This window comes from Hipposideros armiger, unplaced genomic scaffold (assembly GCF_001890085.2).
Source record: "Hipposideros armiger isolate ML-2016 unplaced genomic scaffold, ASM189008v1 scaffold_561, whole genome shotgun sequence".
Classification (NCBI taxonomy): domain Eukaryota; kingdom Metazoa; phylum Chordata; class Mammalia; order Chiroptera; family Hipposideridae; genus Hipposideros; species Hipposideros armiger.
Window position 1 is genome coordinate 551,032 of NW_017731911.1, and position 19,215 is coordinate 570,246.

Genomic DNA, 19,215 nt, shown 5'->3' on the forward strand with positions numbered 1-19,215 from the left:
AAAAAAAAATAAAATAAAATAAATGAACAAGCAATACAGAAACAAACTCATAAATAAGGAGAACATTTTGATGGTTGCCAGATGGGAGTAGGATTGGAGGGTGCGTGAAAAAGGGTAAGGGATTCAGATGTGCAAATTGCCAGTTATAAAAACAGTCACGGGATGTAAAGTACAGCATAGGGAATATAGTCAATAATATTGTAATAAATATGTATGGTGTTAGATGGGTACTAGACTTATAGAGGGCATCGCTTCATAAGTTACATAAATGTCTAATCACTATGTTATATACCTGAAACTAATACAATGTCAACCATAATTGAAAATTAAAAAAATATTTTTTAAAAAAACCTAACACATGTACTCTTTGAGTTTTCCATCCTTCCTGTTGCACAGAACAACCCATCTCTGAAAAATAAAATAAAAGACCCGTGTCTGGCCCTTCTCTCGCTGTGTGTGCATTATCCCATTTCCTTCCTAATGTTTACTGTCCAGCTTTTCACACAAGAGCTAGACCTTCCACCTCCATCCCATATCATTTGTTCTGCCAATCCATTGCAGCCTGGCTCAGCTCTCCAATTGCCATCTAATACCTAAGTCCAATAATTTCCCCTATTTTTCTGAGCACGGATGACACCTGACAGTATTTACAACCCTTTGCTTCCTATAATCCTTTTTTCATTGGCTCCGGGAGATTATATTAATATATAGTGTCAGTTCTTTGCCTTCTCTAAGCTTCCAATTTCTTTCTAGACTCTTTTCCTCGATAAATCAGCTAGTCATCCTCACTTATTATCTGAGTGTGACACAAAAATATATGAAACCCCTAAACTCTCAATAAGGTTCTAAGGTTCATAGCTCTACCTGCCCAACAAACATCCAACCATTGCAAATATGTGCTTTGCAGATCCTAATTCAGCATTTGGGGAGAGCCGGGGCTCCTTATTTTGTCTGAGTGGAGAAGCATGAACAGTTGATAAATCCCACTGTAGACAGCAAAATGGATAATCTTCTAGTAAATTATATTATCATACCCTGTATTCTAATGTGGAAAAGCAAAAGCAGGCCTCAAAAGCTTGAGGAACATTTATGGGAGAAAACCTTCCCACTATGGGAGAAGAACACCATTTTCACTTTTGAGTCTGAGCATCTCACTCCAGCTTCTGAGATTCATGTTTATGTAGGAGCAAAACCTGAAGTACCCAAAGGGGGTTGTATATGTGTTGGAGGCTGTGGGTTTGAATCTCAGCTCTGCCTCTTTCTATTTGTGCAGCTTCAGGCAAATTACCTCATCTGTCTTTGCCTTGGTTTCCTCATCTATAAAATGGGAATTCGAAGAGGACTTGACCTTATAGAGTTGTATGAAAATGAGCCAGTGAATGGTAGTGAGTTTACAGTGGTGCCTAGCATGAAGTAAGCCCTCAGTAACTGTTAGCTCATTATTATCACGAGCACCACTGCCACTGTAGTTATTGAGAGAGGGAAAGACTATTAAAATACCATTTCATTAGCAAACTAAGAAGTAATGAGGTCCTGAATAAGGTGCCAGAGCAAATGGAAAGACTGCAAAGGTAATAGAGATAAGGCGCCTATAGAATTGGGCATCTAGTCTCCCAACTAGATGATTTAATTGGACTGGGGTGAAGCTGGCATCTTAGTTTTTTAAGCTCCCCAGGAGATTCTCAGGGACAACCAGAGTTGAGAATCATTGCCCTACTTGTAAATGGGATGCAATGGAGTGAGGAGTTCTAGAGAAGATCTCAGTTTACTAGGTACCAGTTACTCTGGTGAAAACGGAAAATCAGGACTTGAAAGTTACCAATGTCATCACGGAGGTTTGGTCGCTGGCTTTTTTATTAGAAAAATGAAAATACTTGATGATGAAATTTCTTTTAGAATCATGAACAAAGTATTCTAGGTTGAGGTTTGCCCTGGGAGAAGGGCAAATGAAGGAAACAGCCTGCATACCTGCCAAGATTCAGTGAGGCAGGTCCAAGCTGCCTATTACGGAGATGTGTATAAACAAGCCATAACTTGGCCAGGGCGGGGATGATGGTAAGTGGCATTACTGCTTGGATGTTATGCCTTCAAAACAAGTTCTGAAAGCTTAGCAATAATGATATTTTATATGTTAGCCCTCGGCGTGGCCCCATGCGCCTGGCCCCTGTCTTTCCCTCTACTCCCTGGAGTGCTGTGCCCAGCCATGCACAGCAACTTTAGGCACTTCCAGAATATAATCAACTCAAAGATAGGAATCGCATCTGTTTTATTCACATTTGTTTTACCCAGCACCTGCCATAATGCCTGGCTCATAGTAGAGATCCTCAAGGAGCATTTGTTGAATGAATGGAAGACTAAGTGGTCTGAGGAAAGATTCATGTTCCCTTCTAAAACCCCTCTCTACCCTTGGGTTAATCCCTCTTCTCATTCAGGATTTTTTTTATGAAGTCTTTTTTAAACCATAAAAGTAATGCATGTGCTGTGTACAACACTTGAGAAAATGCCAAAACGCACAGAAATAGACCTATAACCCCACGACTCACACACATTTTGTTTTATAGCTTTTCCATCTTGTTTCTGGGTGTGCATGTGTGCATGCACCTGTATAACTTGTTTTCTAGATGACCAAATACGTCCTTTAATAATAGGAAGTGCCCTGTCTCAGCATTAAGCATTGGGCCACTCAGAAGCGCCTCACAGAGCTTCATGTCCGATGAGCGATTGCCTGGAAGCCCTCCTAATGAATGGCTGTCTCGCTGCTCCGCCTTTGAGCTGAGAAGCCTGACTGCTTAGCATGCCAGTTCTCAAGTAGAAATGTTGACTGGGGTTTCCCTTTTAAAATTGCAGTTTCTCCATCTTCTCATCAGTATACCTGTGTAGACCCAAATGACTCCAAAACTCATCACATAGCCTGTTAAACTGTTCTGCTCTACCTCCAGTAATGACTTCAATTCTTATACAGTATTAACTTTTTATTTGGACATCATTTTAAACTTGTAAGCATAATACAAGGAACTCCTACATACACTTTATCCAGATTCAGAAATTTTGTCCCAGGCTTGGTCTCTCTCACTCTCATTTTTTTAAGCCATTTGAGAGTAAATTGGAAACATTGTGCCCCTTTACCCCTAAATACTTTACATGTATTTCCTAAGAACAAAGACATTATTTTAGTGACCACAGTATGGTTATCAATGTAAAGAAATTAACATTTCATATTATTATCTAACTCACAATATATATTCAAATTTTGGTAAGTTTCCCAGTGATTGTTCGTTGTAGCTGTATGTTTTTTCCTGGTCCAGAGTTCAATCCAGGATTACACATTGCATTTAGTTGCTGTGTCTCTTTCGCCTTCTTTAGCCTAGCAGAGGTCCTTAGCATTTGTCTTTACTGACTTGACATTTTTTGAAAAATACAGACCAGCCATTTTATAGACTGCCCCTGAGTTTGGGTTTGTCTGATGTTTCCTCGTGGTTAGATCCAGGCTGTGTGTGTTTGGCAAGAACACCACTGCACTGATGTTGTGTATTCCTCAGTGCATCACATCAGGAGGCAGGCCTGCAGTGTCCATTTGTCTCAATATCAGTGAAGTTGGCCTTGGTCGTTTGAGTCAGGTGGTATCCGCCATGTTTTTCCCCTGTGGAGTTACTTCTCAACTTTGTAACTAATAAGTGATCTGTAGGGGGAGGCTTTGAGGCCGTGTAAAAGTGCTGTTTCTCATCAAACTTTTACCCACTAGTTTTGGAAGGCATTGATGATTATCTACCTCCTTCATTCCTTTGATTACTTTTTGCTATTGAGGTTTAGTTTGGGGGAATTCTTACTCAATTCTTCATTAATTTTAGTCTAGAGTGAATGGGCCTTGTGGCAAGTCAAATCTGTGCCTTGGTAACACTGATGAAAAAGATGATAGATAGAGTAAAGACTAAAAACCAACGTAAAAATAGTGTTCCTGAAGAAGAGACCAAAACAAATGAAAATGAGAGAAGGCAATAAGAGATGAAAGTTAAACTGGGCTTTAAGAACAAATGCTTGAATTTATAGATTGAAAGAGCTCACCTGAATTGTAAAAGTAAATGAAAATTTATATTCACCTAGATACATCCTAGGTGTGACGGGCTCAGTTCAACAATTTGAATTGCGAGCGTTTAAATTTTTTTCCCTATGAGCATTTTTGTGGGGTGATGGGGAGGGGGGGGTATGGGGAAGGCCAGTGCCAAAAGAAGAAAAATGAAGGAAACCTCAGGGTTCTCTTTTGCCACATTTAATGCCAGCAAACTGTGCAAAAGCGAGAGCTTTGATAAGGAAAGATTTATCCCAAGAATTCTCTGCCCAATTCAATTTGCAAAGACCTCAAAAATGTACCACTGCTTAGAAGAAGGACCTGAAACACACTCCAATTTCCTGAGCATTTTATCTCTACTATTGCCCTAATGAAGAGACACTTGATTTATGTTTACATCTTTCATGTTAACATACTGCTTGTCATCTATTAGGAGCTTAGAAAGTATTTAATACATTAACATGGACCCTCTCCTTATTTTCTCCTCTCTGCTCCAGTCCACTAGCTTCCTTGTGGTTCCTCAGATGTGCCAAACATGCTACCTACCTCCCAGCCACTGCACTTGCGTTCCTTCTGCCAAAATGCTCTTACCCCCACAAAACTATACATCTAGCCTCCCACACCCTTCAGGTCTTTATGCAGAAATTATTTCTCACTGAGGCCTTCTGGTCAACCTGTGTAACTTATAACCCACTCCCCGTTCATTTCTTCTATTTTTTTTAATGTTTAATTGGGTAATTTTTCAGTGATCTTTATTTCTTTATACATATTAATCATATTTTGCAAAACAAATCACTTTCCACATTCATATCCCCCGTCATTTTTTATCTGCCTTCCCTGACTTAGTTTTTCTCCTTAGCATTTATCACTACTTAACATATTATTTATTTGTTTTGTTCATTGTCTCTCCAATTAGAATGTAAGTACCATGAGGACAGGTATTTTTGTCTAAATAGATAAGATTCTCTAGTGCATTCACAAGACCTAGAACACTGCCTGGCACATAGTAGACACAACATAAATACTTGTTCTTATTGTTATCTGTTTTTTTTTTTAAATTATTGAGATATAATTGACATACATTATAGTAGTTTCAGGTGTACAGCATAATGATTTGATGTTTGTATATACTATAAAAATCACAGTAAGTCTAGTTAATAGCTGAAAGCTTTTCTGAAAGAAGGGTTTATTGAACCATATGCCAGCCAGTAAAGGAACCAGGTCTTGGGGCACGCAGTCAGAACCACCAGCAATTGGGCTAGATAGAGAAGAGGACGTGTCCGCTGTCCTGGAGCTGATGGGCTCTTTTATACATTAAGTTTGGGGAAGAAAGATCAAAGTTGTTTTGAAAGAATTTACATTGACTACAGGTAAGGGAGGCGGGAGCAGGTGAGGCAGGGCTAGTTCTGGGATAGGTGCAGAGTCCGTGAGGAAGAAGTGTTTGCTCTATTGGATTGGTTGTGGGCAACAGCCCAGAAAGTTCCTGTGTAAGCAAGCAGCGGAGGCGCCTGGTGGTCGGCTACGTGGCTCTTCTCGCTTGATAATCGCGAAATAGCCACCTGTAAGTTAATTCAGAGTTTCAACATACATTCAGGAATGTGAGCCGTCTTTTGTTGGTTTTGGCCTGCAGTTGTTAACTGATTAACTTTCGCTGTCTCTTCCTTCCACCCTCAGGCCCGCTGTAATTTCACTTAGGACATCTCATAATTTTTTTCTTGTCACATAGTTACAGAATTTTCTTGTAGTGAAAACTTTTAAGATCTACTCCCTTGGCAGCTTTTAAATATGCAAATAATAAGTATATTCTGCAGGGCCAGTTCAGCAGTTCAGCCATGTTATCAGAGATCCAAGTTCTTTCCATGTCTGTTCTGTCCACCTCCAGCCCTTTGGCCGCTCAACTTGGTGCCTGTGGTGTACACAGCCTCCACATCCCCCCAATAAATAAAAGTGTGGCTTTCCACTTCTCTCAGTAGAGGAAAATTCTGTGTAGGAGACGTAGGTTCAGATTTCCTTTCCTTAATAGGATGACAACAACATCAGTAAAGAGCTTACATTTTGCCTTTGAAGTAATATTTGTTAGAGGGTGGTCTATGTGTGTATATACAGAGGGAGAACTGGGTGGGTTTTTTATTTTTCCCAACTTCAGTTAAGTTCCTATTTGCCTCTGCTTCAATTATATGTAAATCCTTTGGCCTTATAGTCTACACCAGCCAGGCAGCCAGCCAGCTCCCTCTGGAATAATAGCCTGCTAATTTTAAGAGAAACATGGCGGTAATTTAGAGATAGGTGGCCAGAAAAGACTGAGGAGTTCAGAAACTGGCATATGAGGAAACGGAGGGTGGTCGCTATCTTCCAATACCTGATGAGTTCTCATTAGGTAGAGGGGATTATTATTGAAGTGATGTGCCAATGAATGGGGATAAGAAGGAGACATCTAAGCACTTAAGTTTAAAGAATTTTCTAAGGCTGCGAGTGGGATGCATGCAAAGAATGTTGTTCTCTGTCCCAAGAAGCTTGAGCAGTGAATCTGATTGATCATTTCCAAAAGGAAATGCAGACACGGATGCTCTATTGAGAGGTATGTGGCGGGGGAAAGAACACTGTCATTTATATGTTTTAATCTTAAACGTTAGGAAGAAATTAACCTTTACTATATGGACTCTGAGGGGATCAGTTATAGGAACTTCACTTACTTGCTGGCTTTCGGTATACTACAGCATAGTTCAGGTTACATGGATTTACAGATTACTTAGTTTTACTTAAATTATCCTAAGAGGAAATGTTCTGGTAGTTTCAAAAGGTTTCCTGCAACAAACCTTAGATTGAAAATACTACTTATAATGGCACAAACCAAAAAGAAACTGGCAAAACTGACGCTTTTTATTGATTAAGTTGCATGATCAAAAAAATCTAGAGACCCCTGGCCTAGCTCATCATCTGTCCCAGGTATTAGAATCAGAGTTGCAGCTGGAGCCCAAAAGTCCTTGGAAACACTCGTTCTTTTGCAGTTGAGAATTCTCAGCAACAAATTTTGCCTTGTGGGGATTGAGTCCCTTTCTGGCCTCTGATGACTTCAGGCCCCACCCTTGTCCTATGCGGATTCCAATGCTGTGAGTGGTCTGATGTTTCAGGAGCAATTCCAGTTTCCTTTTTCCCCCAAGCCCTGCATTTAACCATAGTCTCTTGAAAACAGTTCTGGTGGTCAAAAAAGAAAGTTACCTTTATCAGTAAATAGACAATTGAATGTGGATAGGACAGATTTCTTAAATATATAAAATCAGGTATAGTTAGCAATTCAGCGAAACTCCTAGTATCTTTCCTGGACAGTCTGTTGGCCGATTTATGACGGCTTTGTGAGTGATGCCAGAGTTGAGGCTTGTCTTTGCCTGAGCTACAACCTTTATGTTCCTGATCCCTGGAATCAGGATCAGGAAGAAAAGAGAATCGGGAGTGAAATAGGAGCCAGGAAGCTTTGTGAGGGCCTCAAACACGTTGCTGAGAGAAGCAGCTAGAGGAGTGGCAGGACCTCATGGAGCATGATTGTGGAGAGGTGGCTGCTCAGTCTGTGATGGAGCTGTGTGCTGTTGGCTTACACTTTGAGCTTGAAAGTCCTGCACAGTGAGAGCCTCAGGGGCGGGCATTTAAATTGAACTTTGGTTTGGATGAACTCTAGAAACAGACTGAAGTAGACGGGAAACACTTGAGCTAGGAAAGAGTTGGGTGTGCTTGACTGGACATAAGGATTTAGGCCCAAGGTGGCTCTGAGATGCTCTTCTTTGGATAAGTCTGGACCCTGCTGTCTTGCTGAGTGAACACTTGTGCATGTTTGTACTGGGGTTATCCCCTGAGAGGTGTAGAGTGGCTCCACGTTCCTAACCAGAGCCTGAGATTATGCTGTGGACATCCTGCCCCTAAGGCAGCTAAAGAGAAAAAGAGTGGGAACTTTTATTGGGATGGTAGCCCTTGGGGAGAGCCTTCCCTGAGTCAGCCCCAAAGAACCATTCTCACTTATCAGTCCAGGCAACATCTTCCCAGACTGACCAAGGAAGTTGACCTTTCTCTTTCTGTGAACCCACCCACCTCCTGTCCATTTTCTGGACAATGATGCCACCTACTGGGAACCAGTAACTCACAGCATTGAAGTGAGGATACCTACATTTTCAAATATAACTCACGTTTTCCTGCTTTGTACTTAAATTAACTCTGCCATTTATTCAGTGCTGTTTGCCCCATCCTGATTGACGCCTCAACAGCACATGGCCAGTCAAGACTTCATAATACTATTAAGTATTTTAAAATGGCTATATGCCATCATCAGATTGTATACTTTAAATATATTATAATTTTGTCAATTATATCCCAGTAAAGCCAAAAAAAATCTTTTAATTAAAAAAGATGGCAGTGCGGCTGGTTAGCTCAGTGGGTTAGAGCACAATGCTCATAACACCAAGGTTGCCTGTTCAATCCCCACATGGGCCACTGAGCTGCACCCTCCACAACTAGATTGAAACAACTACTTGACTGGGAGCTGATGGGTCCTGGAAAAACACACTGTTCCCCAATAAAAAAAAGAAAGTTTAATAAAAATTTAAAAGATGGCTATAAATGATGTAAGTAACTGTAAATAAAAAACATGCATAAGAAGTCTAAATGAATGGAGATACACCAAAATGATAATAGTGACTGGGTTAGACTGGTGTGATTGTTTTCTAAATGCTTTATAACATAGTTTCTGCTTCTTTCTTAGAAAATTTGTGTTCATCATAAGTATATATTTTTTAATTTTTTTTTAAGCCAAGCCATCCTGCCACCTGTTGGCAGCCCAGCGGCTGCTCAGCTCGGGCCAGGAATTGAACCACTGTTGCTCAGAGCTCAAACTCTTGAGTGAGCTCTTAACCAACTGAGCCACTCGGCTGGCCCATAAGTATATATTTTAAATAGATAATAATTAAAGTTGGAAAAGACAGAAAAGGAGACAAAAACAAAATCACCTGTAGTTCCACCACTCAAACATACCTACTGTTTACATTTCAGTGTGCTTCTGTTTAGTCCTTTTTTTAAATCATGGAGTTTATATATTTTTCATTAAAATCACTCTGGATAATTCTTTTATCATTTACTATCTCTTTAATAATAACTCTATTGCTATTATTATACTAAAAATCACCCTTTAGGCAAAACTGTTTCCAGGAAACCCCAATGCATCATTTAGATGAACCAGGTTCCTAGAAATCTGACCTTAAAATAATTTTTATATTTTATTTGTGCAATATGGTCATGTACATGGAGACATCTTCAAAAATAAGGGAACAGATGAAAACAGTAAGAAGAAAATAACTTTAGAATTTTTTTGCAACATCAAATGAACCCTCTGGGGGAGATGATAGGAAGTTATTCAAGGCAAGGACCTTGCAGGGCCCAGGCGGGTGCCAGCGCCACCTAGTGGTAGTGTTCAGAACGGTCTGAATTCTCTGCCTCACATCTGTGGGCCTGGAAGCTGAAGCCCTGGGTTCTCGGCCTTACTCCAGCCTCTGCCTCTGCCTCTGCTTAGCCCACTGAAAATGGGACGTGATTATTGTCAGCCCACAGATACCTAGATGTGCAGATCGGAGTTTGCATTATGAGCACCAAATGGGCCCCATATGAAAGGATAAAAGGGCCCGTGGGATCCATGGAATGAAAAGCTCAAACTGTGAGACAGCAGTTTGGAATGCCAGCCCTTGGGCTGCCTCCAAATTATCATCCTTATTATAAAGGAAAAAAAATTATGAGTATCCTTTTCCTCTGACTGAGATGTTTTGATCAGGTTCTTGTGGAAGCAGATAGTACAAGAGAAAACACTCTTGTTTGTTCGAGTCGTAAAGGGTTATATGAAGCCAGTTCTGCCACTAACCATCTCGGTGTCCCAGGCTAAGTCACTTAATCTTTCTGAGCTCATTTTCCTCTTCCCTCAGATGACAATAATCATTGATGGCTTCTTTACTAGGTTATAGTAAGGGCTAGACAGTATATCTAACCCTGCACTTATAGTGTAGGTGGTCAATAAATTATAGCTATTTTTATGAGAAAGATCCTATTAAGTTCGATTACATTAAAACAATTCAGGGCCAGCCGAGTGGCGCGATGGTTAAGAACTGGCTTGGGACGCCAGAGGGCCCCGGTTCGGATCCCACATATGAGGGCCAGTGACACTGCCCTCCACAGCTAAGATGCTGAACAACAGCTCAACCTGGAGCTGGGCTGCCGTGAGTCGCCGGCGACGACGTAGGCTGCAGCCCCTGTGGCAGTGGGTTGCCATGGGCTACCGTGTGTAGCCAGCAGCCAGCGTGAGTGGCCAGCAGCCGCAGTGAGCGGCCGTCCAGAGGCCGGCAACTGATCTGCCTCTCCCAGGAAGAGCGCAATGATGGTGCCAACTTGGGCCAGTGAGGCAACATCCTCTACAACTAGACTGAAGATCAAAAGGACAGCAACTTGTCTATTCCCCTTCCCCCAATTCCCCAGTGCTGTTCCCATTCCCCCAATTCCCCAATAAAAAGCTTTAAAAAAAAAAAACCAAACAATTCAGTTTACCTGTTCTAGGACGCACAGGTTTTTAACATTTCTGAAATCAGAATGTGTCAACGATATGCCAGTGTTTTTGTCTTTCTTAATAGTTATATAAAATAGTGATACTCCTTCATTCACTAGTGTTTTAAATGGGGTAATTAGGTCAGCAGAGTGAAGTACTACGGGGAGAAGGGCTCTAAATGCTATTGGGTAACTGGTTATGTGCGGTCTCATGATGACAATCCCCCCGCCCTATTCCCAGTCTCAGACTTGAACTTGTGAGCTACTATTTCTGGGAAGTTTATTTGGAAAGTGTGTGCTGAACCTTTTTAAATTCATTGAGATTGTACAAAGCACAGTTTATAATTCAGCACCACACCACATACGTGAAGTGAAGAATGAATGGTGGGTTGCTTCGAAGAGGGTATGTTGGAGGGTGGGTATAGTCCCTCTTCCCCTTCTGCTGGTTCTTCTCTGCTGTGTAGACTGCTACTTTTTCTCAAGGGCTGTCTGAGGACTGACTGGGATGTTGCATGGAAAATACCTGGCACATAGTTGACTCAGTAAATAACAGCTGATTTTACTCTCCATCTCCTTGGCAACTGTCCCTAGTCTTTTTTCTCTCTGTCTTTCAGTCTAATAAAGTTCCTGTTGTTCAGCACCCGCATCACATGCACCCGTTGACGCCCCTCATCACCTACAGCAACGACCACTTCTCCCCTGCCTCCCCTCCCACACACCTCTCCCCAGACATTGATCCAAAGACAGGTGAGTCTGCTGCTGCGTGGGCTGGACCACATGCAGAGCTGGGGGTGTGGGGGAAGGGGGAAAAGGGCAGGCGTTTCTTCTCACAGAGTACCCGTTTGACCTGGGTTCAAATCACATCTCCAACTCTCAGTTGTCTGTAGCCTTGCCCACTAACTTTAGCCTTTTCAGTTTTTGCATGGATGCCTTATCTGTACTGTCAACATCACAGGATTATTGTGGGAATGGAAGAAAATTAAATGAGATAGTGCACAGGGCCTGGCTCCACAGTGAGCACTTGGTGTTTCTCTGTTTCTTTTTCTTTAGAGCAGCGGTTCTCAACCTGTGGGTCGCGACCCCTTTGGGGGTCAAATGACCCTTTCACAGGGGTCGCCTAAGACCATCGGAAAACAAAAAGATATTTACATTACGATTCATAACAGTAGCAAAATTACAGTTATAGAGTAGCAACGAAAATAATTTTATGGTTGGGGGTCACCACAACATGAGGAACTGTATTAAGGGGTCGCAGAATTAGGAAGGTTGAGAACTGCTGCTTTAGAGGCTCTAACATTTTGGGAATGGAAGGGGGGGAAAATCCCTTTGTTCTTTGGCTTTGAAATCTAGCCCACTGCAGGCTATGCCTCCCTAAACAGAGACCTTACCCTAAAATGAACACTTTTAAATAGAGTAATCAAGTGTAGTCAGGCTATAAGCAGCAAGGCTGAGTTGGCTTTTTTTATTTTATTTTTTTAACTTGTTCACCTTACCTGTCTCAGGGAGCCTTAGTCTTCATAAAATGCCCACAGAGTTGCCATGGCTCAAAGCATTTTGGGAGCCCCTCTTTAGAGAAATCACAACTACTACAAGTTACAGATGATAAGGAAGACAAATGTAGGCTACAAATCCAAAGTTTGTTTCTCCATGGAGAGGTGGGTTTTCTAGAGAAGTAGTTAGCCAATGACTCTGGGGATATCTTGGGTCTGTCCCTCTTGTGGTTATACTAACTCCTGGATAAGCAGCTGGAAATTACTCCTGCCGACAGAAATGGGATCCATGTGGCCAGGGAGGTAGCCAGAGAGAAGCTGCATTAGTCTTGCCTTCCCTGAATATGTCCTTGACCAACTGGCCAGCAGAGCTGGGGAGGTGACAGAGGTCAAGGATAATGAAAGAAAGTGCCTTCCAGGCTCTAGAACACCAGTGGACATAGGGCGAGGAACCTCCTGGATGATGGTATTTTAAGGTGTTACGGTAGAGCCAGGGAACAGTCTGACCCGTCTCTTTTTGGAAACAGGAATCCCCCGGCCCCCTCACCCATCTGAGCTGTCTCCGTATTACCCACTCTCACCCGGAGCTGTCGGACAAATCCCCCATCCCCTCGGCTGGCTCGTCCCACAGTAAGGAAACTTGCAGCCCTCTTACCCTCCTTCCTTCCTGATGCTGAGTTCTGCCTTCCGTACCTCCAGCTGCCCCCCACCCCCCGCCCCCCAGAGGAGCCCTCTCACCAAAGCCCAGGACGCAGACCTCCATGCTCCCCGCGGTTTCCTCCCAATCTTGACTTCCTACTTCCTGCCCTTGGTTTCTCATCCTGTCTTCCTAATTTCTCTCCTCCCCTGTTCTGAACGTTCCCATTTTAGCCAATGTGCTGACCAGATTTCCTTCTCCTGGCCCCTCCAGGCAAGGACAGCCCATGTACTCCCTTCCTCCTGGTGGTTTCCGGCACCCCTACCCAGCGCTCGCCATGAACGCCTCAATGTCCAGGTGAGTCCAGGGACGGGCTGTGAGCGTGAAGTGGCAGTACAGGGAATGGCTCCCTACCGGTGTCCCTGCCATTTCTGAGCAGCAGGCAGCTTTCTCTTGGCAGTAAACGAGGAGGCTCGGGCTCACCTTTCCTCCCCACCTCTGAAAGGATCACTCTTTCAAAGCCCTGCCACTCAACCCTCTGGCCACGTCCCCCCACACGCTGGGCTTTGTGGCACTGAAACATGTTGAGTACAATCACACTGAAGCCAGAGACTGGGAGAAAATTAGTTTTTCCTGAGATTATGTCAGGGGAGGGGACAATGATGGGACTTCTGTTACCTGACCATGTTACCTCCAGTGACAAAGGAAATGCAACCCACATAAGCCCTTATTTTCTCATTGTGCCCCCTGGCCACTGACCCGCAACACCTTTTGTGTTTTTCATTCTACCTGCTTCCAGCACCAGATAGAGGAAGCCCATGAGTTTGTAGGGAAGGGGAGGTTTGTTGGGTGTTTCCCACACCTGGTTCTTTCCAACAAGATTTGGGAATAGCCATCTGTTCCTCGAACTCTGCCATAGCAGAGGTATTGACCTGCCTCTGCACTGAAGGCAGGGGGCGCCCCATGTCCTCTGCTGGGGGAGAAGCACTCAGCCTAAATCCCTCCACTGTCCTTTGTTTCCACCTGGTACACAGCCTGGTTTCCAGTCGGTTCTCCCCTCACATGATGGCTCCGGCCCATCCTGGTCTGCCCACCTCAGGGATTCCCCACCCCGCCATCGTCTCCCCCATCGTCAAGCAGGAACCGGCACCCCCCAGCCTGAGCCCGGCTGTGAACGCGTGAGTAACAGGCAGCCTGGATTGGGGATGGCCAGTCTCTGGGCAGCCATTGCCGTTTGTTTTTCTCTCCTGTTAGCCTTTAGCGGGCAGCCCAGCAGCCTCCCTCAGCCATATCCTCTCCCCCTGGGAATTGTCCCCTCTGACGCTCTGTGTTCCCATCCTCTCAGAGACGTTGCGCTTTTTTTCTTACGTTAAAAAAAGTTTCACAGTCAGGATTTAGAGGCTGCAAGAGAATCTGAGAAAGCTTTATAGCTTTCCTCCCCACATAATACGTGTGAGAATGTGAGGCCCAGAAAGGAGCGTTTCCTCCTGGTCACCTGCAGGCTGGTGGCAGAACTGAGACTAGCACCAAGGCCTGTGCTTTGTCCGCTGTGCCGTAAAGGGCAGGAAAGCCAGTCAGTGCCTCATGGCTGAGGAGAGCCCCATCCTTTGTTTCTGCTCAGAGGGCCCTGTCCCGCTTCCTCTTTGTCACCTGTGGCCAGTGCATCCCAGCTCTCACCACAATCTTCTGCTCCTTCCTCAGGAAGTCACCCTGCCATAGACTATGGCCTGAGGCGATTCAGAGGGCTGGTACCAGTAGTGGAAGATGCCACTCCAGTTAGCATCAAGCCAATCATCTCCCTTCCCAGAGGCAATGGGCTCTTAGTCACCATGAAAGGCAGGGATTGGTGAGTTGGATGACAGCTGACACCTGCTAATCTACAGCCTTGTGACTTCCCAGGAAATCACCTGTCTCAGTGAAAAAGGAGGAAGAAAAGAAACCCCACGTGAAGAAGCCTCTTAATGCCTTCATGTTATATATGAAGGAGATGAGGGCCAAGGTGGTGGCTGAGTGCACCCTGAAGGAAAGTGCAGCCATTAACCAAATCCTGGGAAGGAAGGTAAGCTGTGCCCTTACCCCCCAGGCGGCATGGTCAGCGGCCCCTGCATTCATCACTCCCTGTCGGCTTTGACCCTCTCTCCCACAGTGGCACAACCTGTCTCGAGAAGAACAGGCCAAGTACTATGAACTGGCCCGGAAGGAGCGGCAGCTGCACTCCCAGCTCTACCCAACCTGGTCAGCCCGGGACAACTACGTAAGTGCCCACTCAGACCCCAGGGCAGCATCTGCCGGGGGAACGGGGAGAAGGAAGTGGACGGCGTGTATGGAGGACTCCTAAGGCCAGGGGGAGAGGTCTGTAATTCTCTAGAAACACAGGAGGCATTTCAGTCCTCGGGGTCAGCAAGGTCATGGTTTGGGTGTCCTGAGAACAGACTTGAATTTGTGGCCCTCCCATTTGCCTGCACTTGGCCTCTGACCTCCTACTTCATGGTGCAGTGTGAGCCGGGTGCCGGCTCTGGTGGGAGAACGTCTCCAGCCAGGGTTTCCCAACCCAGGGCTCAGAGACCAGGGCACGAGCCTCAGCTGGCCTGTCTAATAGCTCCCTGAAACTGGGCAGGTTTTTGTATGTATGTTCTTATTTGCTTTTTCCTGGTAAGGGGCTTCATAGCTTTATTAGATTTTCAGTGGGACCTAGGACCCCTGTAAAATAAAAAGATCAAGAACCACTGTTCTAGGGAGAGAAATGGAAAGACAAGCCTGAAGTGCAGTAAAAGGATTAGGCCTTCCAAAAGACCAGGACACCCTCGTGGGAGGGAAAGAAACAAATGGGGAAGGGCGGGCGGCACTCCAGGAAGCCTCACTTTGCCTCCTCCTGAGACTCCTGGGGGCCATGTGATCTGAATGGCTACCCTCCCTTCTTATCTGGGCATCCCCCTGAAAAGCCGGTTGTTCTGTCCCTGTAACCTTTTCCTTTGGCCATATTTTTTTAGGGTAAGAAAAAGAAGAGGAAGAGAGAAAAGCAGCTGTCGCAGACACAGTCCCAGCAGCAAGTCCCAGAGGCAGAGGGTGAGTTGTAAGGAGGGCACCGCCTCATTGCTTCCGCTTCCCGCTATCACAGCTGCACCTACCTGTGCGTTACACCTGGGTCTGTGACGGATACAGTGAGTGCTGTATTATAACAGCTGCTGTTTTCAGGGCCTCTCTGCCTCATGAGAGCCTCATTTACTCAAGTGGGTGTTACCACTATCCCCTTTTCAGAGATGACCGATTAAGAGGCTCAGAGAAGTCAAGGGATTTTCCCAGTTACTCTGTTAAATGGCGAGGCAGGATTCAATCCCAGCAATGTCTCACTTCAATGCCTAGGCGCTTTTCAATTCAGTTGAGTTGCGTCTTATTTGAGGGTTAGGTTCCAAAATCAATGCCTAATTTAGGAACCAAATGTAGGTGAAAATGTTCCAAGATTCTCTCTGAAATTCCCTTAGGAAGGCAGCACGTTAGAGACTGACATACTGCCTATTAGTGAGTCCAATAGAACCAGGTTTGCCTCCAATGTTTGGTTGGTTGAACACCAGAAGAAAGTTTGCTCGACTTTGGGGGCCATTTTGTGCCAAAAATACGTACTGTCTTTTTATACCAGAATCACACCTAGCATAGATACATTCACACTGTGACAAGCATGTAGGTCACTCCTCTCATGCTCACTCCAGGGCAAGTGTAGAACCACTGCTACCAATTAAAGTGCTTTTGTTCTCTCCCCTCCTCTCCCCTTCCCTCCCCTTCCCTCCCCTTCCCTCCCCTTCCCTCCTCTCCTCTCTTCTCTTCTCTCTCTCTCTCTCTCTCTCTCTCTCTCTCTCTCTCTCTCCCTCTCCCCCTCCCTTTCTCCCTTTCTCCCTTTCTCCCTCCCTCCCTCCCTCCTATATAATTTGTGCCTTCATAAATAAAATATGTATATGATGCAACATCCACTGTATACCACGCTGCTTAGCAGGTGCTGCACTATCTCTGATAGTACCATACACCAAAGATTTTAAAGCAAACTGAGTGGAGATCCATTCCCAAAATGATGAGATTTAGGCAAGGAAGATGATGATGGGATAGACTGAGCGGTCTTTTCTCCATCAGATACTGAACAATTCTTTGTCGTTTGAGCATTGCCCCTTCTCCATGCTCTAGGTGTCCTTGAATGCAGCTGCCTAGTCTTGAAAGCCGTAGACATAATTTCAGGTCCTCACTTCCTCTCCCGAAGGATTCTTGTGTTTGCAGAGTAGATATGCACAGCCACGGCTCTCCTGCAGCCTCCACCTCACCTGAGCTACTAGCTGCTCACTCTTCCTTGTGTTTTTCCCCCTAGGTGCTCTGGCCTCCAAAAGCAAGAAGCCATGTGTTCAGTACCTGCCCCCGGAGAAGCCCTGTGACAGCCCTGCCTCTTCCCATGGCAGCATGCTGGACTCGCCGGCTACCCCCTCCGCAGCCTTGGCCTCACCGGCTGCCCCTGCGGCAACCCACTCGGAGCAAGCCCAGCCCCTGTCGCTCACCACCAAGCCCGAGACCCGAGCCCAGCTGGCGCTCCACTCGGCCGCCTTCCTGTCAGCGAAGGCTGCAGCCACGTCCCCTGGCCAGATGGGCAGCCAGCCCCCGCTCCTGTCCCGGCCCCTCCCCCTTGGGTCCATGCCCACAGCTCTGCTGACTTCTCCCCCTTCCTTCCCAGCCACGCTCCATGCCCACCAGGCCCTCCCAGTACTCCAGGCCCAGCCTCTTTCCTTGGTCACTAAGTCTGCCCACTAAGCTGCCCTGTGAGCGCCGCAGGCTGTCACGTGACCCATCGAGTAGTAACAATTCAGAAGAAAAAAAAAAAAAGGAAACTTTATTGGTCAATATTTGACCACTCTGGACTGTTCTGTAAAGTGACTGGTAACAACAGCACTTTACGTTTTGTAGATGTAACCTGTAGCTGATCTTAAGGCTTTTTTAAAAAACAAAACAAAAGCAACAACAACAAAAAAATCCTTAAAAGAAAGAGAACCGAAAAGTAGTGTGTCATTCTTCCTGTATGTGCAGTGCTGGATGAACCTGGGCAGAAGACCCCCTTCTCTCTACCTCTGTGACTTTCTGCCCCCGTCCCGCTTCTCACCGTCCCCACGCGCCCCCAGCTCCCTGACCCAGTCTGCATGGTGGCCATTGCTGCAACTTCTAGCCTGTGGCTTCTTCATCTAGATCCTGTTCCTGGACATTTCCTTTTATCTCGCCCAAGTTTCCCTCCTTTGCTCAACTCCGTGGGTTCTTTCATCTCCTCTGTCCTCTGCCCAGTGTAAGGCTGTCGCCATGTGAGAAGACACTTGTGCCTGGTTTGTCTCCACCAGCATCCCCTTTCCCTCCGTGGGCCCTAACCTGCCAGCCCCCAGCTCTGGGTGGGGGAAAAAGGTCCTCTGAAATGGCTCTTCCCCACATCTAAAAGGACTCCAGGTACCTGCCACTTCCTTAGCGACGAAGTCTGTGTGTTCCACCCTCGTACCAGTCAAGATTTCCCCCTCACGGTCCCCGAGGGGCAGACAGGGCCTGCTCCCAGGCTCCTGCCATCTGGGTCAGTGCTAGCACAGTCTGCCAAAGTTCTAAAGGCCCTACTCCCTTCCCCGTCACCTCACATGCTTCTGTGTGTATTTCTTTTTGTTTTTATGGGGTTTTTTTGAAGCAATTTAAACTCCCAATAAGCTCTTTATTTTCACAAAAGAAAATAAAATTGCAGTTGCAAGACCTTTTCTGAGTGTTTTGATCCTTTTGTTGAATCAAGCCCCCTTCTTCATACCACGCCCTGTGCTACATGTGTGCAGACATGCAAAGAGCATTAGCAGCTATTGGAGGGGGATATAAAACATACCTGACACAATTACACAAATCCAACCCAGCTTCCAGCCTCGAATATATATCAACCAGTCCATCTCGATAACTGAGATCCAAAGGGAGGAACGCTTTTGTTTTTGTTTGACTTATAATGGCCAAGATGTGCGGAGCATCCTTTGTCTGCTTTGCAAGGTATCCAGAAATTTTTGTAACGGCTTCATTGAGATATAATTCATACAATTCATGCTTTTAAAGTGTATAATTCAATGGTTTTTAATGTATTCAGAATTGTGTATCCATCATCACAGTCAATTTCACATTTTCATCACCTCAAAAAGAAATCCCATGTATACCCTTTAGAGGTCACCCTCCATTTCCTCCAGCCCTAAGCAACCACTAATCTGCTTTGTGTCTCTGGATTTGTCTAGTCTGGACATTTCATTTTAAAGGAATAATACAATATTTGGTTCTTTCACACTGACTTCTTCCAGCATATTTTCAAAATTCAGCCATGTTGTAACATGTGTCAGTACTTCGTTCTTTTTTTTTTAATTATGGTAAATGTACGTAACATTAAATTTGCCATTTTAAAGTGTACAACTCAGTGGCATGAATTA

The 19,215-nt window shown here is 45.0% G+C and overlaps 1 protein-coding gene across 2 annotated transcripts in view; it reads left to right on the plus strand.

Moving 5' to 3' along the window:
• Window positions 1-18,512, plus strand: part of TCF7L1 (transcription factor 7 like 1) — a 188,092-nt gene extending 169,580 nt beyond the window's left edge. For both annotated transcript variants that reach the window (XM_019623792.1, XM_019623791.1), the window contains 8 exons: window positions 11,248-11,380; window positions 12,651-12,753; window positions 13,034-13,117; window positions 13,795-13,938; window positions 14,660-14,819; window positions 14,907-15,014; window positions 15,751-15,826; window positions 17,112-18,512. In XM_019623792.1, the coding sequence (XP_019479337.1) occupies window positions 11,248-11,380; window positions 12,651-12,753; window positions 13,034-13,117; window positions 13,795-13,938; window positions 14,660-14,819; window positions 14,907-15,014; window positions 15,751-15,826; window positions 17,112-17,545 (1,242 nt within the window). In that variant the 3' untranslated portion in view covers window positions 17,546-18,512. The remainder of the gene's footprint in view (window positions 1-11,247; window positions 11,381-12,650; window positions 12,754-13,033; window positions 13,118-13,794; window positions 13,939-14,659; window positions 14,820-14,906; window positions 15,015-15,750; window positions 15,827-17,111) is intronic.
• Window positions 18,513-19,215: the final 703 nt, after the last annotated feature.